The sequence below is a fragment of the Pogona vitticeps genome, chromosome 3, assembly GCF_051106095.1.
Source record: "Pogona vitticeps strain Pit_001003342236 chromosome 3, PviZW2.1, whole genome shotgun sequence".
NCBI classification, from domain to species: Eukaryota; Metazoa; Chordata; class Lepidosauria; order Squamata; family Agamidae; genus Pogona; species Pogona vitticeps.
Window position 1 is genome coordinate 43,527,005 of NC_135785.1, and position 26,628 is coordinate 43,553,632.

At 39.9% G+C, this 26,628-nt stretch overlaps 2 protein-coding genes across 10 annotated transcripts in view; both read left to right on the forward strand.

The window, feature by feature from the left end:
• The window catches only part of SEPTIN2 (septin 2), a 49,445-nt gene extending 28,354 nt beyond the window's left edge, over positions 1 to 21,091 (forward strand). For 4 of the 6 annotated variants that reach the window (XM_020786347.3, XM_020786348.3, XM_072995908.2 and 1 more), the window contains 2 exons: positions 1,595 to 1,707; positions 4,735 to 9,030. In XM_020786347.3, coding sequence (XP_020642006.2) covers positions 1,595 to 1,699 — 105 coding nt within the window. In that variant the 3' untranslated portion in view covers positions 1,700 to 1,707; positions 4,735 to 9,030. Of the gene's footprint in view, positions 1 to 1,594; positions 1,708 to 4,734; positions 9,031 to 10,857; positions 11,329 to 20,964 lie in introns of those variants that run through there. The other 2 variants (XM_072995905.2, XM_072995904.2) reach the window with 2 other exon arrangements.
• A 2,495-nt stretch (positions 21,092 to 23,586) lies between these two features.
• The window catches only part of FARP2 (FERM, ARH/RhoGEF and pleckstrin domain protein 2), a 104,368-nt gene continuing 101,326 nt past the window's right edge, over positions 23,587 to 26,628 (forward strand). For 3 of the 4 annotated variants that reach the window (XR_013543024.1, XR_013543025.1, XM_072995896.2), the window contains exon 1: positions 23,612 to 23,733. The gene's annotated coding sequence lies outside the window, so the exon portion shown is untranslated. Of the gene's footprint in view, positions 23,734 to 26,628 lie in introns of all 4 variants that reach the window. The other variant, XM_020786311.3, reaches the window with a different exon arrangement.

Below are 26,628 nucleotides of genomic sequence, written 5' to 3' on the forward strand. Positions count from 1 at the left end.
ATCAGAAATGGCCACCCTATGGAGGATCTTCGCTGGACGGTGAGTTTCCAGCCCATTGGAACGCATTAAACGGGTTTTAATGCGTTTCCGTGGGCTTTTAATTTTCGCATTATGTTTTCGTTTTACAGCGATTTCGCTGGAACAAATTAACGTCGTAATGCGAGGCACCACTGTACATAGATGGAACAGTTGGAATGATAAACAGAATAGAGCAAGAGTTGTAAGTAATAGAGAATTAGTAAAAGTATATTGTTCTGAATAAAAGTACCATCAAACCAATGCATAAACAAATCCTATTTAATGAATGATACCGAGCATCTCGGATTTACCCAGTGTGATTTACATGACAATAAAAGAACATCTGTAATTTAAACCTCTGATTCTCAAACTCAAAAGTTCAATAAACCTGTTATACTTGGCAGCACACATGTCTGAAATACATAATTGGTATTAGGTGAATAATACCTGGTCGCAGTGTGTAAAGTGGAAAAGCATCCAGAGGGTGAATCTATGTTTAAGGGAGATTAAACGGGCTCTGGGTGGGCACGACAAAGTGGTGGCAGTATTTTTTATATCTGAAAAAAATCATTCTTAGAAATAGTCTCTTTTTCCTGCTTGGGGCTTTGGAGTGCAAAGCCTTGTGGCAGATACTTAACATCTGGGAGATTTAATGCTGAACTGTCATGTATTCTGAGAATGACCTGCAGCAGGATTTGGGCTCATTGAGTCCCCTTACTCCATCCTCCTCTAGTGTAGCTACAATATTAAATGCAGTTTGTCACGCCCTTGAAAACTGGGCAAAATGTAAATACTAGCTGTGGGCTGTTGGAAGAAGCCAATTTATGAAGCTATCTTGTTTCATCTAACCATAATTAGGGTTAACCATTGTGTAGAATTTGGATGAGATGGTAAACTTATAATTAAACTAAAATAAGAGAAAGTGATTTTTAGTTTTCTCGCAGCCGCACCCAAAAGGTTTGTGTTAGGGAACTTTGTATGAACATAAAAGTATTTGTTTCTTCTTCTCATAGTGCTAGACTATAATTTACGTTCAAATACTGCCAATTGATCTGTCATCTTTAATTTTGACATATCCATTCTTGAAGATTGTAAGTTAATCATCACATTCTTTAATGCTAACTACGTTTTAATTCATTGATGAATAAATGGAGATAAACAGGATAAGCCTGTACTTACACAGAACATAAATGAAATCTTATTTTAATTTTAATAGTAAATGCAGTTGCAAACTTTAATCTGCAGAATCAATCTCATTACAGCTACAACTCTGTGCATGCTTAATTGTAAGTAAACTTCACTGGATGCAGTGAGATTGGCCAGAACTTCAGAGTAAATATTTTTAAATTGCAATTCAGAACACTTGGGGCAGTTTTGATCAGTTGGCTTCAAGCTAGAGACAATTTTTTCCAACTCTTTTTGTTCTGGTGTGTTGATTCTGACTGTTTTGACTCTTATGTGTTACTGTAAGAGAGAATTAAGATGACAGTATATCATACATTTTGTTTAACATAATTCAGAGGAGTCATATTTGTCAGAAATAAAAAAATAATATGTTAAATGTATCTTTTTTTAGCTCCGTCGCATGCAAGAAATGATTGCAAGGATGCAGGCGCAGATGCAGAGGCAAAGGCAGGGAGGTGAAGAAGACATTGCTATGACTCATGGGCATAAAGTTTAATTTATTTGGTAAGATTACATTTTATAGAGAAGCCAATATGAACAATTATGTGAATGAAGAAGTGTCATGCACTTCACTTGTTCAGTGCCAGCTTTGACTTCTTGATGAACGCATCTTTACATAGAAATGCTTACAAGCACCTCTTTGTGTGTAAACAAATTTCAATGAAAAATACATTAATATGCTTTAACTATAATGACAGAAACATCATGATTTTAGATAACTTTTTAGATTTTTGCAGAGTATTATAGACAGTCCCCACTCTGTACTAACTGTGTCTTCTATTTACTTCCACAGAGGAAACTTTGCATTTTATTCATTCATATATTGATATACATTGGTTGTCTAATTTTTAGATTAAGGTTTATAGCTTATAGCACTGAAAATTCATCAATATTATTGTATCAAATAAAAACCATTTTCACTAAACTAGATCAGAAGAGGGCAAATGTGGCTTACCTTGCCATTCTGCTCTTGTTTTCCCAGCTGTAGGTATTAACTTGGAAAATTGTTTAGCTACCCTTTTCTAGTAAATGAACCAAACTACACAAATGGAATGGGGCCGGGGAAGCAAACTGGTGCAGTTTCCTACTTGGCAGTTTGTCCTAGATCTCATTTTTTAAAAATAAAACCTGCAAAATTGTTCAGCCTTCAAAGGATCCATTGCAAAATAATTAGCACTCAATATTTCCTTAATCCAACACTGTAAAGGGTAATGTTAAATGAGATGCCTACAATAATTGCTGCCATCATATGCGTTATCCCCAATGTTTCTTTCCAAAGTGTTCATTTCTTTATATAGCTTGTGCTGTTAAACTAAAAATAAATAAATGGGGAGTCATTTCTGCCCCATCTTTGCTGGGTTATAACTCCATGCCTGCCTCTTAATAACAGAATAGTTTGTATAGCAAACTAATCTGATTGACAAATGCAGAATTATTACATCAGAAGGGCAGTGTTTTTATTCATTTTAATATTAATGTACATATCTGCAGATATATATGTATTAAATACATATACAAACTTCTATAGGCAAGGTGTGTTTTGATTAATTCAATTTAGATATAACATAAATCTTCTGTCATAGAGAGAGAGAGGGAGACTGTTTTCACCTGGAAACACAATACTGTTCTGTCAACCTAATTAAAAAGAGTCCACATTGTATAACATATAGTCAACCCTCGACTTACAAACTTAATCCATTCTGGAAGTCCGTTCGTAAGTTGAAAAGTTCATAAGTCCGTTCATAAGTTGAAAAGTTCATAAGTCGAAACCAAATTTCCCATATGAATGCATAGAAATTTAATTAGTGTATTCCTATTGGGAAAAAATTAAAACAAAGTCACTTACCAGGAGCCTGGCTCCTCACAGTGCCTTGGTAGCAGCCATTTTGCGCTCTTCTCTGCTCCCGCTCCCCCTCTCCCCGCCTCTCAGCTGATCGGTGCTGGGTCTCATCTCGGAAAAGCACCCAGGGAAGCCTCTGAAAGTGGTGCTTTGCTGCGGAGGGGGGGGAGTCGGGGGCAGGCCCCCCCTGCTTTCAGAAGCTTCCCCGGGTGCTTTTGCACTGCCTTTTTACCTGCTGAGTAAGCCCGGGGAAGCCTCTGAGACCCAGCACCGATGAGCTGAGAGGCGGAGGGAGTGGGAAGGCAGGGGAAAAGCTTGAAATTAAAAAAATGGTGCTTTTCCCCTGCCCCTGGGAGGCTTCTGAAAATGGCGCTTGCGGCGGGGGCGGGGGCGAGGGGCGGCAGGTGCCCTGCCTTCCCCACGTGTTTTTTTCTGTTTGTAACTAGAAAAAAGTTCGCAAGTCGAGTCCGTTTTTCCCTAGTAGAGCAGTTTGTAAGTCAAAATGTTCATATGTAGAATTCGTAAGTCGAGGGTTGACTGTATTGGGATCCAGGACTACAGAAACAATGTCTTGGGTGATCAAACAAGTAATGAGTTTCAATTCTAGATTCTGCATAATGCTTAATTTGTATCCTTTAAATATTTGGTTCTGAATCAACAGTCATGCATGAAATTGTGCACAAATGTCAAGGCAGACCTTGAGATAAGAAGGATGCACTGTAGAGGGTGTGCAGTTCTCAAGAAAACTTAAAGCAGCTGTTGGTTTTCCTGTCATTACAGCTGAGAGAAGGGATTCAGGAATCCCATAGTCTTTCTGTATTGCTTCCTAAGAGAAGGCAGATACCTGTTTTGTCCCTAGTGAGAAAATACAAACAAAGCAGAGAAGGAGATCAGGAAGCCTTCTTATTTGTCCCCTGACAAATGTTTGTGATATAATCGGTGGAAGAATGAGGAGACAGAAGCAAAGTAAAGCAAGGAGTGTTCCTAATACACTGACCCGTAGTGCTTAAAACGTTCTCTTGGCGGTTTATAATTTAATTATGCAGGCTACACTCCCCCCCCCCAATGATCTAGCTACTCAGTTTACCAATCTTGGAAGGATGTAAGGATGAGTCAACCTTGAGCAGACTACCTGAGCCCATTGGGATCAAACTCAGGTCATGAGCAGAGTTTTAACTGCAGTACTGCAGTTTAACTACTGTGTCACAAAGCTCCTGACAGAAACAGATTGTTTGGGGTCAGCAGGACAATGGCTAAAATACCAGCAGCTCTTGTCTACTAAATAGTTCAAGAAAATATAAAATAATGGACAAAGACTTCTTCCTGTAAATTTATTTAAGCAAACTATTCCATATAATGTATTCTGGCTGGATAATTGAGTAGTTTACATATCTGCAGAGCCAGAGGTTGGGAGTTCGATTTCCAAGTGTGCTTCTCCTGCGAGAAGAGCAGCCTGTGTGGCCTTGGGCAAAATGCATAGTCCCAAGGTGCTCCCAAAAGAAGGAAATGGTAAACCACTTCTGTCTATCTTCTGTCTTATCTTTGGGGAAACATGGTAGTTAATGTTGATGAGAAGCTGAATCATTATTGTCTCCATGTTTGTGTTATGGTTCATCACGATAATCTAATATTATTTTAATCTAAACTAAGAGTAGTTGAGCATATAAATATTTTCTTTTTTATCTTGACAGAAATTCTCATTAATTGGAGCCATTTGAGACATTGATGTATTTTGGGGAGAGATGCTCATTGTGCTGTGAGTTGGAAGGCCTGTTTGCATTCAACATGCAATTATATTACGGTCAATTTTGTAATACCTATTTTGTAAACAGTTTAAGAGTTGATCAGCATTTTAATTGTATTATGTAGTATGGTGATTTACTAACACTGATACTTACTACTCTTTGTGAACTTATTATGCTATTCCACACACTTACTTAGACTTTCCTAATCTAATATTTCTCATTTAATGGTAATGGATTACTGTCACTATTTAGAGTTTCTTTTTTGCACTGAAGGGATCAATTGATTTTGACCACAGCCTCAAAGGCCAAAACCTGCATGTGTGTTTTCCTCTATAGCCTTTCCATATATATCGTGTGTTTGTCTTGAGTATATACAGAACAACAAACCAATTTGTGATCTACTTTTCCCACGAATATCAAATTTGGTTGGTCACATGAAAGGTCAGCCCTAGGTTTTCTGTTCTAGTTGTTTTTGCTGGAGGAGATTGTGAAGAAAATTGTGAGTGAACATTTAAGGCTTGAAGGGGAGTCCTTCGCTTGTAGGCTATCCAACGATGAAACGTGAACATGAAATTCTTTAGAGCCATTTTTTTCTTATATTTGACAACATAGTACGACTGTGTGCCTCAAACACTCCTGAACTGCTTTACACTTCTTGTATTGCAGACTCTTTTTATGAAATACTGTACATAATTGCCACGCACATACATTTTGTAATTTTTTAATTTAGAAAATAATTATATAACTCTTAAAGGCATGGTACAGTGTAGAAAGCAATCGCTATTACATATTCTGATGTGTTTTTATATATTTTTACCTTAAAAAAAGACAACCAAAACATATCTTCAAGTGTTTGTTCTCCTGAATTAAAGGGAGAGAGGATATGCTGTGTCAGGAGAATGGCTGCTACCAGTTGCTCCAAAGTACCCATGCATGGGCGTTAGTACTGTGGTTGAAAAAGCATGAAAGAGAGTGATTTTAAATCTCCTGTCATTTAGTCTTCCAGCTTTAGAAACATGTGGAACCCATAAGAAATCTGCAAGTTGTGTGCTGACATCTTTCTCTTGGTCACTGTCACATGCTGATTGTTTCTGATACTCTGGTATGTTTCATGTATTTATATTTTGACAGCATTCTGAAAAACAAAGGAAATCTATTCTTTTCCTCTGCATTCAATGACAAACCAAGTTAATGATGTACATACAGAATAGGCTTTACTGGTTCCAGCAAGTAGCAGTAATTTCCCTTCCGGAAAATAGCAAGGAAAGTTTCCATTTCAGTGTTGTAGCTGCTTTTGCCAAAAAAACAATTGCATCACCTGAAATGCACACATGTACATATGCACCATACCCATTCATTCAGCATATGGAGCCCCCATGCAATGAGGAGACATGGGTTATCCACTGCTCTCATTGTGTGTCAGCTCCAGAAGTGAACTGAGTTATTGAACAGGATGTACATAAACACATATTCAGTGTTGTATATGTGTGAGAAATAATAGATATTTGAAGTGAAAAAGGTAATGTGAAGTGATTTTGCTTAATCACTGAATTGCTTTTTCCTTACAATTAAAATAATTATTCTAAAATTATCACTGCAACAATTGATTGGGTGAAATCTAGTAACATAAAATTATACTGCATGAGTCTGATGATATCATCAGTCATCCCATTATTATGGTAAGTGAAAAAAATGCCTATCCCCTTCCCCCATAATGTTCCCGGGCTCCCTTAGGATCTTTTTGATCCTGGGGAAGCCTTTCGGGATCACAAGACAAGGGGAGTGTTAAATGTTCCAAAATCACCACTGTTGGCCCAGCTGTGGCCGCAGGAACTGGCAGTGGAAATTTTCAGACATTTAAGACTTCCTGACCCTATTCATCTATACCCAAAGGATTCCCCAGGACCAAGGGACTCATAAGGGAGCTTTGGTACAGTGGTGCCTCGCATTACGACGTTAATTCATTCCAGCAAAATCGCTGTAGAACGAAAACGTAACGCGAAAATAAAAAGCCAATTGAAACGCATTAAAACCCGTTTAATGCGTTCCAGTGGGCTGGAAACTCACCGTCCAGCGAAGATCCTCCATAGGGCGGCCATTTCCGGTGCCTGTGCAGCAAGGAATCCGTCCCAGAAAACAGCACGGAGCCATTTTATTTACCCGGTGGCCATTTTGAAACCACCGATCAGCTGTTGGAAAATCATCGTTTTGCGAAGAATCAGTTCCCGAAGCAGGGAACTGATCATCGTAAGGCAAAAAAACCCATTCAGACCATCGTTTTGCGATCGCAATTGTGATCGCAAAAAGATCGTTGTAATGCGGTTTTGTTGTAATGCGGGGCAATCGTGAAGCGAGGCACCACTGTATCTTGCTGAGCTGATAGGGAACTTTTTATTTCCAAAATATGGCTGCAGCTAATGAAATCATCAGATTTATGTGTGAAACTTTAGGTTCCTTGATTTCAGCCAGTGTTCTTTATACCAAGCTTAGTTTTATTCATTTTTATAGTGTAATCAGAGCTGTTTGTTCTGGACTAAAGTCCATACTGCTATACGTAAAGTCATATTCAGATTGAAAAGTGTAGTATAAATAGGACTACAATAGGAAAAAGATTATGAACATGCTAATAGGAAGGTTTTGTTTGTTTTTGCCTTTATTATGTTTGATATACTGTTCAACTCAACCATTGCTATTTGCAGAATCTGTCAGTTAAACCGTTCATACTTTAGGGCCAAAGGATTGAACATGGGTACTCTCTCAAAAATATTACACCACCTTTTTGGTATTTAAACTTTCATATTCTTCAATTCTGTAAACTTACATCGGTCTCTAAATTATTGTCATATAAAACTTAAAAATGAACAAATTTAAAGCCTAGAGAATAACTGTTATTTTTATGTAAGTTTCTGGATGTATGTCAAAAGCTGTCATAACAGATCTTATAGAAAAAGCAAAGTAAACACATTTTGTATTAAAGAAAAATAAAGTATTTCTGAATGTTACAAAATCCATAGAGAAGAAAATATTGCTGTGAGAAAAAGGCTTCAAATGGAAGATAAAATGACTAGTTTTAGATAAAAGGACTGATTGTCCTTTCTCCCTGCAGCCTTTTGTACTACTTCACAGGCTGTTCCATAAGGCCTACTAATCCACTGGAACAGACCTGTTGGACTTAGAAGGGGAAGGGGAATTAATGCAGACTGTCACCTGTTCTCCCTATCCTGCTTCTTGAGTGGGAGTGGTTTCATGAGTACATGCATCTCTAGATTGAACCCAGCTGTTTCATTTACTAGGCAAAAGCAATAAAAACTTTTTTCTCTTCCAAACTATTTACTAAAATCTGAACATAAATGGAATAGAGTTTTTGATACGGTCTCTCTTAATCTTTCTTCTTTGAAAGTAGTCAGTAAAACCTGTTTGTGCCATCCATAGCACCATATTTTGGGGTTAAATTATAGTATTTATTTTTAACATACTTTAGTAAGCTCTTTTTTTCTGGGAACATGGTACCACCATTTTAAGAGTTTTGTTTATAAGATTATTACTGAAAGTTATAAACACTGACATTTAACTGTTCCAGAAAAGCTGTGACAACATGTGTGCCAAATAATTGGTATAAATTTAACCTTGTATAATCTTACTTTTCATTAAATTGTCCAAGAAACTCTTATATACATTGAGAATCGTTCTGTTTATTTGCATGTGTATGTTGGTTGCGGTGATTAGACCTTTATTACATAGTATAGTCGTTACCTGTGGAATTGTATTGGAAGTGTCATGGCTTTTTATGGTAGTTTTTAACCATCCAAGTTCCTACAAGCTCTTAAACAGTTATGAATTAATCCTTTGAAATTTTCTTTTGAGTTAATGTTTTTAAATAATTGTAAGTTCTTTTTTGTATCTCTTTTTGTGGAGTAAGAGCAATTCTGATATTAAGTCTTGAAAAAAACCCAGGAATAACCAATTTCTTAAGACATTCTTTGGCCTTAAGAAATACAGCTGGCATAGGAATGGTCTCTGCCCTTCATTATGATACTGGACAGTTTACAGAGCATTTAAAGTACTTTTATTAAAGAAAATTATCATTGTTACCATTTAGGGGAGTATATTGTTACAATTTTCCTGGTTTTCGTATTTGGATACTCCAAAGGGCTGTATTTTATATAAGACAATATTTAACATATAATTGATTTCCTGTGTTCTTTAACATTTGCAAGACCATTAATAAACATAATAAATTATGATGTGTGTTGGTTGAATTCTTTGAATAAATTAACAAGGAACAGGTGATGGCAGGAAAGATGTAAATGTTTCTGCTTCTGTTAAACATTATTTCTTGTAAATAATATTCATGGCAGTAGGTGTCAAAATAACTTATTCAAAAGCATTTCACATTACCACATGTCTTTAAAGAAACAACTACAGTATATTTTCTAAAATTCTGGAGTACTTACTGATCTTGAAACATTAGGCTTACCGGGGGCTAATTATATTCAGTCTAGCATGATCAGTGTTGGCTTTACCCATGTCAGTACTAGAGTGCTTCTAAACCCTGCTGCAAATTAGTTGGCAGTGAATGAGCCTAGTTTTCAGTTGAAGTGTGAAGAATAAATGTCGAATTGAAAATTAATGCCTTTTCCCAGCTCACCTTGTCTTGATCTAGTTTTAACAGCCCAAAACAGATCCTTGTTGTTATAGGCCATCAAGTCAGAAATGACTTGTGGCAACCCTAATAGAGTTTTTAAGGTAAGTGAGGTATTTAAGGGGTGGTTTTACCAGTTCCATCCCTCAGTAATTTTCCATGGCAGAACCCAGGAATTGAACCAAGGTCTCCAGAGTCCTAGTCCATTACTCTATCCCCTACATTGGATATCCTATGCTTACTTACTATGAAAGTAAGTCCACTGTATTTCATGTAGTAATCTACTAGATAAGCATGCATTCTGTGAATTGATCATTACTCACAGTTTCTGAACATGCAAACAATCTCATTTTGAAATGGTTCTTAAAAAGAAATAGCCAACTTTCCTTCAAATAGTAAATAATTACATATTTGCAGTGTGCATACTTAACTCAATGTAGTGAGATTGTGACACTCATCTGAAGTGCTCAGAAATGGTCTACAAGTCTCTCCTCATGGTGGCAAGCTAGCACAATATAGCTTGCCCAGAGCCTCTTCAGTGATGAAGCACTTAACCCCATAAGGTAACTTTGCCTGTCTGAATTCCCGGTAAGTTTATTTATTAATGTTACATGCTTTCAAGCTGATTCTGACAGAATGGCCCTTTCCAGTTTTGTAAGTATAGAATGCTCAGAAGTGGTTTACCATTCCCTTCTGGAGGCGCTCTGGTAACTATGCAGTTTACAGAAGGCTGCATACACCCAGGGTTGTTGTGGTGCTGCGGGTTAAACTGCAAAAGCTTCTGGGCTGCAAGGTCGAAAGATCAGCAGTTTGAATTCATGCGATGGAGTGAGGTCCCGTCGTTTGTTCCAGCACCTGCCGACCTAGCAGTTCAAAAGCATGCAAAAATGCAAATAGATAAATAAGTGCCACCACGATGGGAAGGTAACAGCGTTCCATGTCTAGTCGCACTGGTCACGTGACCACGTAAACTGTCTATGGACAAACACTGGCTCCATGGCTTGGAAATGGGGATGAGCGCCACCCCCTAGAGTAGGACACAACTGGAAAAATTGTCAAGGGGAACCTTTACCTTTACATACTCTGACTTTTCTCCTGGGAGGTGCAGTGGGGAATCAGTCTCCCAGCCTCTGGTTCCACAGCTGGGTACATAACTCCAGGTTCTGCAGTCAGGCACTCATATTCACTGAGCAATAGCAGTACTCCATTCTGAATAAATGTACATTTGGTTGCACTGCTTACCTTGCATCCTGCAACCAAGAATCCTTTCCACTGGAGGGCAATACACCCTTGCTTTTTGTGTGTGTGTGTGTTTTGAATTGTGGCATAGTCACCATTCACAGAAGGAATCTATATTTTTTTATGAAGATTGAGCTTGAATATATAAGCTAGATGCCTTATTTAACAGTCTTTGTTTTGATCCCCAGGTATTTGGAATATGTGATTGTTCTTCAGCTTCATTTGCTGTGAACTGATCATTTAGGGAGTAACAACCTTTTTGGACTATCAGACTGTTGAAAGAAAAGTGGTAGAGCAAATAATGTTCATAAATGGATGTCAGATGCCTTTGAATAGTGATATATTGTCCTATACAAACGGGTGAAGCTGCAAACATGTCTGAGCACTCCAAATGTCTGATTAAAATCAAACACATTGATTTGTAATGCAGTTGATTAATAATATTGTTACTGTTAATCAAATAACCACATTATTAGAAACCCATGTATTCGATTTTAATTACTGTTTTGATTTTAATTATTCAGAAACAATAACAGTAGTAGTGCTCCTAATGTTTAACTACTAAATTTTTTTTGCTATAATATATATGCATATCATTACTGAGACATCAAATAAAAGTAGGTGGTGCTGCTTATCACCATAATGAAATTTAAAATACAGTACCTTTTCTGTATGCTTTTTTTTTTGTTATGTTACACAGTGGTGGCTTAACAAGGACAAATAATTTTGACATAGTTATAATATAATATATGTATGATGACATGGTTTTCCTGTCTCCATTTTCATAGATTGAATGGATGGAATGTTCTTGAGCTCCACAGGTTTAGGCCTTTTTCCTGCCCATCCCCGTTTGCTCAGACTGCCTCTAGTGGTCCTTCCTCAGTTCCCTCCTGGGAACCATTACCAGTGGCTTCTGGGTGGCGTACAACAATATTAAAACTCAAAAACATTAAGAACATTAAAATAGACAATATAAAATACAGTGGTACCTCACATAGTGACATTAATCCATGCAGCAAAAATTGCTGCTAAGCGATTTCATCGCTATGCGATTTTAAAAAGCCCATAGAAATGCATTCAAACCTGTTTTAATGCATGGGCAAAAAACTGACCTTAAAGCGAAGATCCTCCATACGGCGGCCATTTTCGCTGCCTCCTAAGCGAGGAATCTGTCCCTAAACACAGTGGGCGGCCATTTTTTTTACCTGGCGGCCATTTTGGAACTGCTGATCAGCTGTTAAAAAATCATCGCTTTGCGATGATCGGTAAGCGAAACGGAACCGATCATCGCAAAGCAAAAAAAACCCATTTAAAACATCACAATGCGACCGCTTTTGCGATCGCAAAATCTTCATCGCTATGCGGTTTCATCGCTAAACGGAGCACCCGTTAAGCAAGACACCACTGTATCCTATATTAAAACAATTCTTAAACATTAATATTAATAAGTCCTGCTGTTCATGTGGCCAGCTAGAGAATACTGTTTAATTAAAATGCTGGCTAAACAGAAAGGTATTTGCCTGGCACCGAAAAGCCAAAAGTGTTGGAGCCAGGCGGATATCTATAGGGAGGACATTCCAAAATTGGGGGGCAACAGCTGAGAAGGCCCTATTTCGACATGCTATCCCTCTCACCTCTTTCAGGGATGGCACCTTCAGAAGGGCCTCCTGGCCTGATCTTAGAGGGCGGGCAGGCTCATATAGAAGAAGGCGGTCCTTTAGGTAACCAGCTCCTAAGACGTTTAGGGCTTTATATGTCAAAGTAAGCACTTTAAATTGGGCCCGAGCACCAACCGGCAGCCAGTGTAAATTTTTCAGAACCGCCGTAGTATGAGTCCATGCAGCGGCACCACTTACCAGCCATGCAGCCCCGTTTTGTGCCAGTTGCAGTCGCCGGACCGTCTTCAAAGGCTGCCCCATGTATAGCGCATTGCAGTAGTCCAGTCTAGTTGTTACCAGTGCATGAGTGACTATTGTCAGGCTCTGCTCATCCACGTAAAGGCGAAGATGATATATTCTCCACAGCTGTTAGAAGGCACCCCTGGACACCGAGTCCACCTGGGCTTCCAAGGTCAGACTGGGGTCAAGGAACACCCCCAACCTGTGGAGCCTGTCCTTTAGGGGGAGTGTAATCCTGTCTAAGGCAGGGAAATGGCCCTTTAATCTATCTGGCGGGGCACCTACCAGCAGCACTTCTGACTTGTCTGGATTGAGCCTCAGTTTATTGACCCTCATCCAGACCATTATCGAGTCCCGGCACGAGTTCAGAACGGTGACTGCCACACCTGGATTGGTAGAGAATGAGAGGTAGAGCTGGGTATCGCCAGGATATTGCTGACTCCTCAGCCCAAACCTCCTAACGACCTCCCCCAGCGGTTTCATGTAGATATTGAACAGCATGGGGGACAGCATAGAGCCCTGAGGAACACCATGACGTAACCGCCATGGATCAGAGCTACTGTCCCCCAGCAACACCTTCTGGAATCAATCAGCCAGATAGGAGTGGAACCACTGTAAAACAGTGCCTCCCATTCCCATCCCAGCCAATCTGTCCAGAAGGACACCATGGTCGATGGTGTTGAAAGCCGCTGAGAGGTCCAGGAGAATCAACAGGGATGCATTGCCCCATCTTTCTCCCAGCAAAAGTCGTCAAACAGGGCGACCAAGGCAGTTTCCGTCCCATAACCCAGCCTGAAACCCAATTGAAATGGATCTAGATAATCCGTTTCATCCAGGAGAGTGGAGCTGCCCAGCCACCACAGGTTCCAACACCTTGCCCAGAAAAGGGAGGTTTGCTATTGGTCGATAGTTGATCACTAGACCTGGGTCCAGATTAGGTGTTTTTTAGGAGTGAGCGAATCACTGCCTCCTTTAATGGGGCAGGGACCACTCCCTTTCTTAACGAGGAGTTGATGACCTCCAGGATCCAGGTGCGAACTCCCCTGGCAGATTTCTTTATTAGCCATGATGGGCAAGGGTCGAGTTGTGTAGTGGTGGCATGAACCAATCCAAGCACCCTGTCCACATCCTCGGGCTGTAACAACTGGAACTCATCCAATAAATTATGACATAAGTCCGGAGCACTGGAAACAACCATAGGCTCTGCATCAACAGTGGAGTCCAACTCTTTGCGAATCTGAGCAATTTTTCCCTCAAAGTGTAACAAATTTGTTATAGTGAGCCACTGAGCAGTCCAGGACCTCTACTGAACCATTAGGTTGAAGAAGGTCCTGGACCACTCGAAATAGCTCTGCTGGACAACACGCCGAGGAAGCAATACAACTGGAGAAATAATGCCGTTTAACCAGCCGTATTGCCACAGAGTAGGCCCAATAATGGGCTCTAAGCTGTGTTTGGTCATAGTCACAGCGATATTTCCTCCATCTGCGCTCAAGCCATCTCCCCAACTGTTTCATAGCCAGAAGCTCCTCTGTGTACCATGGAGCCATATAGGCTCTGCGAGCAGGGAGAGGGCGCCTAGGTGCGATCGTGTCAACCGCCCGGGCCATCTCCTTGTACCACCAGGCAACCTGGGCTTCGACAGGAGCGCCGACCATATCAGCTGGAAATTCCCCTAGAGCATTCAGGAATCCTTCAGGATCCATAAGTCTCCAGGGGTGGATCATTTTAATTGATGCCCCACCCCTGCAGAGGATAGTAGTGGCAGAGAGTCTAAACTTTGCCAGGAAATGGTCCAACCATGACAACGGGGTCAAAGATAAATCCACCACATCCGGACCACCATCCCCCCGTCCCATTGAGAATACTAGGTCAAGTGTATGGCCTTTCTCATGACTCGGGCTGGTGACATGTTGAGACAGCCCCATGGTTGTCATGGCAGCCATGAGTCCTGAGCTGCCCCTGATAAAGTGGCCTCGGCATGGAGGTTGAGGTCTCCCAGTACCAAATGTCTGGGGGTCCTCACCACCAGATCCGAGATCACCTCCATCAGCTCAGGTACGGAGACTGTTGGTAAGCAGTAGGGTGGGCGGTACACCAACAGAATCCCCAGTCTGTCTCTTGAGGCCAACACACAATACAGGCCCTCTAGACCATTTCCCAAGGGGACGGGGAGTCTGGAAAAGTGGAAGGAATCCTTGTAGACTATTGCCACACTTCCTCCCCGTCCCTTCGGGTGACCCTGGTGTTGGACCAAGTACCCAGCGGGACATAACAGATAGAGGAACCCCTCCTCAGAAATGCATGCCAGGTCACTCCCCCTCATCCAAAATTAAGTCATGGTTGTGATATAAAGCACCTTGGATCCTGTTTAAGGAGATAGGTTGGATAAAATTATTTTAAATAAGTAAGTAAATAAATAAAATAATAAATAAATAAATACAGGAGGGAAATTATGAGCTCTCCCCGTAAAGGATTCTGTCTGATGCAGAGCTTGGTCCTGTTCTAGTCAGGAAACTAGACTAGCTGCCCAGAGTAGACTTCGGTCTAGATGAGTGGGGTATAAATTTAATAAATAAATAAATAAATAAATAAAGAAAGAAAGAAAGAAAGAAAGAAAGAAAGAAAGAAAGAAAGAAAGAAAGAAAGAAAGAAAGAAAGATGCTTTACTTTAGTACTAGAAGGTTATGTTCTACTGTGGTGTCTTTCAAAATTGAAGAAAAAAGGTTGTTTACTACTCTTCTTCTCTCTGTTATCCTCTGAAAGAAGAATGTGCTGGGGTATGAAAACTTTCAAAAGTACTCCACCATGGAACATGCAAACAAAGAGGAAACACTACAGTACCCTTTCTGTACCATCTAATGTTCAATAAATTAACTTCTTCAGATACTTGTGTTGTCCGATGCCATGGTATTTTGAGAACAACTATGAGCTACTACATATAACTAATACCTGGAGATACTTCTTGTACATAAAACAGACAATTGCTACCTGGGTAGATCACCCCAGCACTGATTAAGTCCTTTTCTAATCATTTAATGTACCCCAAAACAAATACCACCCCAAGACCACAGGCAGACTGTGTACATTCAAAAAGGAACCCTACTATCCATTATCTGCTAACATGTGGAAACTAGCTTAAAACAAAAGGATTTAAAAATATTACCACACCACAGTATGAATTGAGCAATTGGAGACAAAACTAGGACTTCGGTTCATTGTTATTTATAAAGAATATGAAGCTTCTGTGCTTGAGACAGTAAGTAGCCACTACAAGTAGAAATGCTGAGCACATAGATCCTTATGCCAAATGCCAGATTGGACCTTTGAGACAAGTGATACTAACTTTAGGCATCCTGTATTGTACTGTTTAAGTTAAGAAACCTACATTGGTTCATGTGGGTAGGAGCATTAGTCAGTTCCCCAAAAAGCACAAATGACAGGGTGTTAACATTTCTATAGTTGGTTAGAAAAACCAAGTTTTTTAAAATGTCTGACAACCAATACACTCACTTTCAGATACTATGATAGCATTAGTGCAAGAAAATCAGGGTACATTTTCTTTCTTTCCCTGTCAAATCTGCATTGGGAGAGGCCTTTGAAATGAGGGTTGCACATTCCACAAAATCATGGGCAATCAAAATTTAAAAATTGTATTACCAAGCAGAATATGCAAAAACATAATTTTACAAAGTTTTCTGCCTGGGACAGGTGATGCTGCACTTCAGATGACAGTTATTACATCACTTTCTATTATCAGTCAGGAAGCATAAACCAAGTACAGTATTGTATCTCACTGCCAGCTAGCTCTAGGTGTTAATTATTTGAGAAGGGTTGAAGAAAGCAATCAACAATAATAATCATTCAGTCTGGTCAGTTAAAACTATTAAAAGTGTCAAAATGGCTGAGATGCCTCTGGGGAAACAGTAAAATGAAGACCAATATGATTTTATTAGATGGGGGAAAGATAACTGGTCAAATACAAAAGCTTTCCCATGTGAGATATAATGCCAAAATCTTACACAGTGTGTTTGGGCACTATTAATTTTGGGATTACTGGGGAAAATTTACTACCAGAAGCCTCCCTAATTATTCCTTTTCTTATCCCACCCATTATTTTTTAATTGATAAACGGCAACAATTTACAGGATGGCATTAGAAAGTTATTTGCAGACTCTGGGGTTTATAAATGGATGGTAACCCAAATCCATAATTTCATAACAAACTGAATTAAAGCCCCTGGCCCTATCTTGCTATCAATTCACTCAAATAATTTTACCATTCTACCTCATGTGAAAGAACAAACCAACAAAGCACTCAACTAAATTAAAGGCTTCTTAACTTCAGATCCAGTGTACTGAAGGGGTTGTCATTTACAGTTGATAAAATGTTAATCAATACAGAATTCTAGGAGTTACACCTCACAAACACCTAAAAACACTTATACTGCACTTATCTAGAGAAATTTTGCACTATAGCCCCTAAACTACATTTTTCTGAGTTTATAATTTCCAGAGTAAAATATTTGCTAATTATCTGATATAAAATTTCTTATTCCAGACTATTTTAATTTGCTTACACCAAGTACTGTGAAGTTTCTATATTCCATTTCTTTTAAATTTTTGAACTTGTCTTGGTTCATACTTTTCTAACTTTCCATACTCCAACTACAGTGGACCCTCGACTTACAGATGGCTCGACTTACAGACTTTTCGAGTTACAGACCTCTCTGGCTGCAAAATTTAGGTTCGAGTTGCAAACTGAGAATCGACCTACAGACCAGAAAAAAACCCAAAATGGAACAAAAATGGAACAAAAATGACTGGCTATGGGATTAATCGGTTTTCAATGCATTGTAGGTCAATGGAGACTCGACCTACAGACTTTTCGACCTGCAGCCACCGTTCCAATACGGATTAATTCCGTAAGTAGAGGGTCCACTGTACTGTATATGCATCATGCAGGTTCATACTTTCCTTTTGCATTTGTGCACGTCAGCAGTTGAGCATCTTTTTCACAGTAATCTAATATGTTTAGGAACACCACTTGTATTTACCCTAGTTCTTCTCTAATAGCTGACTGAGTTTCTCCCAGTGTGGAATTTTCATCATCCGGCAATAAATTTTGTTTCATTTTGAATTGTCTTATTATCAGAATTTTTGATATATAAACTACTCTGAGTTGGTTTAGCATGTCTTCCTGTGTAGTATTAACAAGAGCCAGCTCCACTTTCATGACCATTCCCTGTAAAAGACTTTAATACAGATTTATACAGATAAAATACAAAATTTCTGACCACATATTGAAATTCTGTTGTTATAACCTGATTATACATGTAGGGTATACCTTGTTTCACTTACATTGTTCTTTATTCCTTAACTGTTGTTTATGGTGTGTCTGGATAAGATAATACTGATGGTATCTCTTCAGAACAGGACTAACAGTCATACTGTGTATGCTTGCTTCATTTTCATCTGAGATTTTTGTCCCTCCCTTGCCACAAGAGACATTTTGACTACTCCCTTCACAGCACATTTATGGCTTTTTAGCACAATCAGCAATGGAAATAGTATGTGCTAAAAAATAAGCTGAGCCACCACCCTGGGAAAATACATACCGCATACGCAATAGCAGTAGCAAAACAAATTGTTGGAGATGTCTAGGAAATGGGGAATAGTTATCCACACTTCAAATGTTCCACATTAATTTTTATGGTATTATTTTCCCATCTTTATCAGTTGGGTGTGGACTAATACATAGCCAGGAATCAAACTTGGAAGCTAGGGTCCTGAAAACCTGTTTTTCCCATGCAAACGTGACCTTTTAATTCCCATATGCAACTTCAATAACATGTTAAATTATGTGAGACTGGCAATTCGGATTTTTTCTTGTTATACTTGTCTTTGTTCTTGGTGTCTCCACTTGTCAGTATTTAAATGGGAAACACCTTTGATTAGCGACCTCTGTTTCTGCTTCTGTCAGTTATAATTTGTGCTTATAACTGAGGATGACAATGACAATGATGAGGATGACAATGACAATGATGATTATGAACTGAATTATTCTTACCTCACTATTTAATCAGAACATTTATTCATTGGTGCCATTGTTAAGATTGTTGGGCTGTCAATGAACCATTTAAGTCAATGGTTTGTAATTGGTTTGTGAGTAAATTCTCTGGTATTTCATAAGTGTACTGTGGATATTTCTTAAAATATAGTGTAACATTCTTTCTGGCCAAAATCCTGTTCACACAGCTATGCTGCATAAAGCCATGGTGTTTCCTGTTTTACAGAAATAAAGCATTTCCAACCTTCCCTTTTGGAAGGTCTAAAGAGATCCCTTTCATCATGAGAAAGTTATTGGGGGCTGTGGGATCTGGAGCATTTTTTAAATTTCTGAAAGCCCCTGTTGCTAGTAAAGTCAAACTGGTGGTGGTGATTTTCAGAAATTAAAGACTGCCCTCACAGGGATCCCAAAGGAGCCCTGGGAATTTTGGGAGTGGGGTGGGAATATAAATATTTGAAAGGTGCTAAATATTTTTTTATAAAGTTGTTATTAATTATTAATAAGGATAAGAGTTTGGGGCTGGATACAAGGGAATAAGGAAGGGATGAATAAGGATGGGGAAAGGGTAAAATTCCAGAGAGTGAAAGAGTATTCTTACTGTACATCCACTTATGTTAAAAAGGGAAATCACATAAGTAAACAATCTTTAAAAAATTCCAGATTATTTGTCATTACTACTCTCTCTATCTCTTTGGACTTTCTCATACTTCTTTTATCTATATCTTCCAGTTCGTATTTCTGACCCAATTATAAGATATTATATTAAATTTAATGCTTCTGTTAGGTGTTAAAAATTATTAATTGGGGTTGCAGAAAAAGGTGTCCTGAAAATGAAAGCACATTTAAAAGTACAGCTTGAAACATTTATGTTTGTTACAGAATATCACAGAAGTGAGTACACCCCCTCACATTTCATAAACATTTTAGTACAGTGGTGCCTCGACTTACGATCATAATCCATTCCAGAAGATGGACGTAAGTCGAAATGGTCATAAGTCAAAGCACGATTTCTCATTGAAATGCATGGGAACGCGATTAATCCGTTCCAGCGTTTTAAAAAAATACCAAAAATATATTTTTAAAAAACACTGCAAGCCCCATAGGGACACGCTGGGGCTGCAAAAAACAAACAAAACCCAAAAAATAAACATTGGAGCAAGTCCCACATTGGGACTGCCAAAAAAAATCAAAAACAACAGAGCACAGGAATATAAACCCCCCCCCCAACAAAAGTGAGTACAACCCTAAGTGACAATGTCAAAATTGGGCACAAAGTGTTAACACTTTGGGTGGCCACCATTATTTTCTTATAGTCTAGGCCAGGCTTGTCCAACGTTGGCCCTCCAGATGTTCTTGGACTTCAACTCCCAGAAGCCTTCAGCACCACCTCTGCTGGCCAGGATTTCTGGGAGTTGAAGTCCAAGAACATCTGGAGGGCCAAGGTTGGACAAGCCTGGTCTAGGCCATCTTTATGTAGAGCAACAATTTATTTTTTCAGATCCTCAGATAGCTCATTACCATGAGGTGCCATGTGGAACTTCTAGTGACCAGTCTGAGACAGTGAGAGTGATAACACCTGCTCCCCCTTCACACCTGAGACTTTGTGACACTAATGGATCTCATGACACTTGGGAGGGAAAATGGCTACTTGGGCCTAATTTGGACATTGTCACTTAGGGGTGTATTCACTTTTGTTGCCAGCGGTTTAGACATTAATAGCTGTGTGTTGCGTTATTTTGACAGGACAGCCCATTTACACTGTTATACAAGCTGTATACTCACTGCTTTACATTGCAGCCAAGTGTCATTTCTTCAGTGTTGTGATATGAAAAGATATATGTACTAAAATATTTATGAAATGGGGGGGGGGGGTGTAGTTACTTCTGTGACATACTGTATTTCAAAATGTAATCAGCTACTTTCCAGCAAGCCTGGGAACAAGGTCATGATATGACGGTGTTGCTTTGAAGAATTTCATTAAACTGAGTTTAGTATGGAAGTAAATTAAAGGCTGAATTGAAAATACTGTATGTTGTAATAAGTAAACTTGTTTATGTTGCAATATAATAGTGTTTGTAGGTCTTATAGCACACCCTACCAGTGATTATAATAGTGTAATCTTGCAATGGTCTAATGTCCCACACCCTTGATGCCATAAGGTCTTGTTGGTCTAGTGGCTTATAGATATGGACTATCACTCCAGATCCAAATTTGGATAGTCAAAACAATAATGTTAGTTAGCAAAATATGAAATTGCAGATGTCTAGAGCTGCAAGATATGCAGAAACAACAGATTTTTATGTTGAAAATTTTCTGTTGGATCTCCAGGCCCCATGGAACTTGCAGATCCTGAATGAGAAAACATTTAAGATGGGAGAAGTGAACAACTTAAAGAGCTATAAATATGGTAAGATAAACCACACAAAGAGACAGCATTTATCATATAATTGCAACTCCACTCAGCTTTGGGCACCAGACATCAAAGAACAACAATCATAATGAATTTCCTTCCATTGATGCAAACTGGCACAATGTTGGCTTGGCTGGGTGAGAGCTAGTAGACATCCTTCAGTCTCGAGAGACTATGGTAACATGCTCTGAATAGAGGCCTTGGAACAACGTCTATTGTGGCTGAGAAGGCCAAATCAAGAGTGACAATCCCTTCCACACTGAAGACAAATACAATCTGTCTCCTGTCCAGCTCCCTGATTTTGCTGCTTCCGGGACTGCCTCTTTGCCTCGGCCTGCTGGACAAGGGTCTCTTCAAATTGGGAGAGGCCATGATGCAATGCCTGCCTCCAGGTTGAACGCTCAGATGTCAAAGTTTCCCACCTGTTGAAGTCCATTCCTAAGGCCTTCAGATCCCGCTTGCAGATATCCTTGTATTGCAGCTATGGTCTCCCTCTGGGACGATTTCCCTGCACTAATTCTCCACACAGGAGATCTTTTTGAATCTGACCATTAGCCATTCTCACAATATGCCCAAGCCAATGTAGACATCACTGTTTCAGTAAGGGTGAGAGTACTGTTTAATAAAATTTCTCTTTGTGTCCAAATATGCTAAGGATTAAAATGTATTTTTTACTTTCATAGATTTTTAAGCTTAATTACTTTAATATTCACCATTGATAGCTTTAATATTGTCTTTTAATGTTGTAAGCCACTATGGATTATTTTTAAGAAAAAGGGGTAAAATTATTTTAAATACATAATGAAATAAAAATTGTTTTTAAAAGTTATTAGGCTCTAAGCTCTTGCATTTTTGGAGTGTAACTGAAATATAATTTTTTTACTCTTAAAATATATGCTCCTGTATCTTAGAAGACTTTTGTTTAAGCATTTGTGCTGACAATTTTTCTATAGCTCTAAGACTTTGGGTGTTTTAAAATGCTGAAGCATTTTGTTGTACATGGAACATAGAAGCAGTGTAGATAAATAAAGCTTGTGGAATTTGACAAGCTAATATTGTCTGGAATTATTGCAAGAATTAAAAGACTTATAGCTTGATAGATTTTTTTGATGTGATTGATTGGTTTCATTCTGGAATTAATCCTTAACTGGGTAAATGCCACCTATTAAGGCTTCTGACTTTTTTCCCAGGAGGTCTATAAAGTTCTGTAGGACTCTTAAGGAGAGTTAAGCATTGGTTTATCTAACCTGAATTAGAATTCTTTAATTTCTAAAACACTTCAGCTGATAATATCACAAGTCTTATACTGTGTAGCTGAGGATTTCAGCCTCCAAGTGTTTATTTACATCTGTTTCTGGTTGCTTTTAAATCAGTGCTCTGTCCCTCTTTCCTCCTACATGTAATGTAAGTTACCAGGACCTTGCCATGAATAAAAACTGTGTGAAAGAATTCATGTGTTATTTCAGTAACGCAATCCTCAGTTAAATTAATGTCTTTTAGTGAAATGATAATGCCAAGGCAGGGACTGCAGCTGAACATTAAGAAGGCAAAGATCGTAAGGACAGAAGAGCTAGCTACTCAACTTTAATGTTGACATTTAAATTGTTACAGATTTTGTAGACACCTAACATTAATAAAATTGTACACTTTTGGCAATGGCTGTAACATCTCACAAAAGTGTAAGAAGCCGGGAACAAAGAGACACATGTTGGCCCCGTCAGTTAATTCAGATTTCTTTCATGATCTTGCTCCCTCTGTTCTCTGTGACAAAAAAACACAGCCGCAGTCCTTGAAGAGGGGGGGAATGGAGACGCAAGTGGATGAGAGTCAACAGGGCGGCCAGCAAGGAAAATTAACGTTTGCAGCTCCACAACTTCGAAACCCGCCAGCCAGCGCGGCCTCTGGGGGATTCGGCGGGCTGAACTGCCAGCAGGAGTTTCTTCAACGCCGGCCGGGTCACTGGGAGCCAACGGCGGGGGCCAGTTTGGGCCTCCACTTGGCCTCCAGGCTTGGCGGCCGGGACGGCTGTTTCCGCGGAGGGCACCAGCTGGGGTAGGTGGGGCGACATTCAAAATGGGAGCGCCGATCCTCCACGGTGCTAATTAAGGGCTTTAAACTGCTTTGTGGCCGCCGTCTCCCTTGGCTGCAAGCGATGCCTCTTCCGCCTTCTGTTCACGTAGTCCGCATTAAGAACATTCACACACCCTCGCTAAACACCGTGCCTGAAGTCTCAAGGGAAAACGCCCTTGGCTCCTCGGTTCAGTGCACATACGGGGACGGCAGCCAGGAGAAGGGCTTAGCGACCCGCAACCATATCAGCGCACTCTACTCAGGCGCCACGCAGATCGTGAGCTCCCAGTCCGCGGCGATTGGTGTCGTCGCCGCCGCTAGGCACCTCCGCCCCTCCCCTCCCCGTCCGCGGTGTGTAACTCTGCCTTACGCCAGCCCCACCCCGCCGCCGAGATTGCTAACTTCGGGCTGGTTGAAGGGTGAGGCTCAAGCCCCGCCCCGAGAGGGCGAGGGAGCCAATGAGGAAACTTGTCTAACAAGACGGGTAGTGGCGATGGCTAAGGCCTCCTGAAGCGGGCAAAGTTGGCGGGGGGAAGGGGATGCGCGCGCGCGCGCTCGTCGGCGAGGGGAGAGCTGGGGAGAGCTGTGGTGGTCGTCAACTGAGGTGTCGGTTTGAGGTGAGCGTGCGGCGGAGGTGGGGGACGGTTCCGCTAGTTAATTCCCGCTGATTAGGGGCGGAGAGAGAGATGCCGGGATATCCTCGGCGAGGACCTGTAGAGGTCGAAACTAGCGCCCACTCTTCATTTCAGAGTCGTCTTGGGGGCCTCCATAACTTTGTCGTTTTTGCGTCGGATTCGCCGCCTCAACCGGTGTCTCAGAGACGGGGTGGGGGTGGGGTCGACGGGTCGGTCGGTCAGTCAGGCAGCGGATTTAGCCGTGGATCACCCGTGCCTTTGCCTGGGATAAGGACGCGACCATTTGTCTCATCCCCCGTTACTCTTTGGGGCAGGCCGGGGCGAACGGGACCGGCTCCCCCCCCCAGCTGTCGAATGGAGGTTCAGTCGCTTATGGTCGGGTGTCCCGTCTTATTAAAACTTGATGGGATTTCGGACTAGTCCTGTGCAAAGAGGAGTTGCGCGGGATGTTTCGCTGGAATACTTCGCCCGCCTACTCCCCGAATCCCGTTGGCATATGATTCAGAGCCTCTTGAACGATTCAAGTATGACCCCAAATTAATAAATAAATATAGATCGGCTTTCCTCGATTTCCTTTTCGAGCAACTCTGGCTCATGAGGCTATCATTATGGTAGATTTTTTGCAAGTACGTCAGTTTTTCCGAGATGGTTTTAAATGATACGCGTGATTTTTCTCTTTCCAGAAGTCTTACAGAACACTTGCGAGCTACGTTTAAGGTTGTAATCGGATAATTATATCCACAGATTTTTCTAATACTGCTCCTCCTTGAATGTTGCTTCGCTGTAGTGGAGAGGCACCAGTGTAGCTCATTTTATCACTTGTGGTTTTGCATACATGCTTGGTGGTTATCTGATGATCAGGTCACAAGTTACAGGCCTTCTATGTAGAAAGCAGTTCCACATAGGAATCTATACTATACAGACTGCTGACGATTGTCATACCTGTATATGAAATACATGATGATCCAAAATAATTTTTCAAACAATCCTTCCATACAGAAAATACACATTGGGTGGAATGTACTGGGGTGATTGCCTTGGCTGTTGCATGCTTCACATGTAGTGCCATGCAATATTGGAACAAGGGGTCAAAGGTATAACAAAACCATCCCTAGATCATTGATATCTGCAGGAATTTTTATCCAAATAGGCGCAGAACTCCACAGTTCTGTGTAAGTAACATGCACAGTACTCTTACAGATTTGCCTGTTATGTGTATGCACGTGCAAATGCTTTGTACTTTAGTGTAACTTGCTATGACATTTAGAAGCCTACACAGTTTAGAAGAAAATCCTGGGAATTTGGCATGCTGATGTAAAAGAGTGCTATATTCTAGCTTCACATGACCACCACGCTCCATCAAAACTATAGAACTATTTAAAAGGTGAGATGCTTTAAAAAAAACGGAGGAAAACACCCAGTAGAACAACTGCATTATAGCAATCTTACACTGCATTTGTCATAATGTTGACAACATCACGTGACTTGTTAGGAAAAAAGTTCCCATGGTCTAGAATGATTTCCTTTGGATGACAGATATACAGTCAATAGCACTGGAGTCTGCTCTTGGGCTGGGATAGAAGTAGATACGTATAGGTTGATTGAGCTTTTGAATAATACCTTTTCAGCAACTGAAACCCAGATTTTCTTCTCTGATTCCCTTCACCCACATATAAATCCTTGGGGTTATTAATAATTAATGGCGGAAGTGATTTTAATTTGCATAGTTGAAATGAGCAGTCCACACTACATTCTTCTGTCCATGAAATATTCAGAAGATTAGGGTACATAACATAATACAAATGTTATTATTTAGCCATGAGAACAATTCTGAAGTCCATATCGGAGCACTACCTTTTTTGGTCACGTGGGATACAGAAATGTGTTAGGTTTACAAATCAGGAATGATATTACAGCTTGGAAGGGGGAAGAAGAAAAAATATTATTTGATGACATGTTGAACTAGCATGGCCGGAGCCTGCAGATAAAATGTTGAGGTGGTGGGGTTACCGTCTTTGTTCAAGCCGGATGTGACACAATCCGCTGTGTCCCTTAGTAATTTATACTTTCCCTGCAGTCAAGAATATGCCACTCTCTTCAAATACATTTTCTTTAAAACACACACACACACAAAAACTGAAAAAAGTATAACATAGAAATGGATTGTAGCACAAGTATACTGCAATTTTAGTCACTGTATAAAGTACATTGCAATAATGTCGTACAACACTCTCATTCTCCATGTCGAAACGAATATAACAAGCTGGGCAGGACTGGCATAACCCATAAGTATTACAATGATTATTTTAAAATTGCTTTTAGTTCAAGAATATTTAATGTACTGTATGTTATTTGTTTTACACTATAACTTTGTATTTTTATTTAAACTTAGCCTTAATACTGTCAGATGCTTTGAGGTCCAATTCTGAGAGGAGGGCGGGATATAAATCAAATAAATAATGAATTCAATATCTTGTTGTAGCTCCACCTTCTGTAATATGAATATATGTGTGGTGGATTTTATATGAACAGCTAGTGTAATGTTTAAATACTTAAAGATAAAGAATATCCCCCTTAGCATTTTAAATCATTAAAACTTATGAGTTTTTCTCTTTTCTGCCTTTCTTAGGAGATGGTATAGATGCACTAGTTCTCAGTCACAGTTATACTAAGTTCCAGGATATTTATCTCTTAAATAGTAATCACTCCCAGCCTGGGAACACAGAAAAAGATCACTTTCAAATGAACCAGGAAGTTCTGCCTCCAGATAAAGAGTGTGTTAATGATTGCTATGATTTTATTATTTATTTATGCTGAATCACTACAGAAACTGGCTAGTTCCTTGTAGAACAAATGAGTAGAATAGTTGTTGCACAT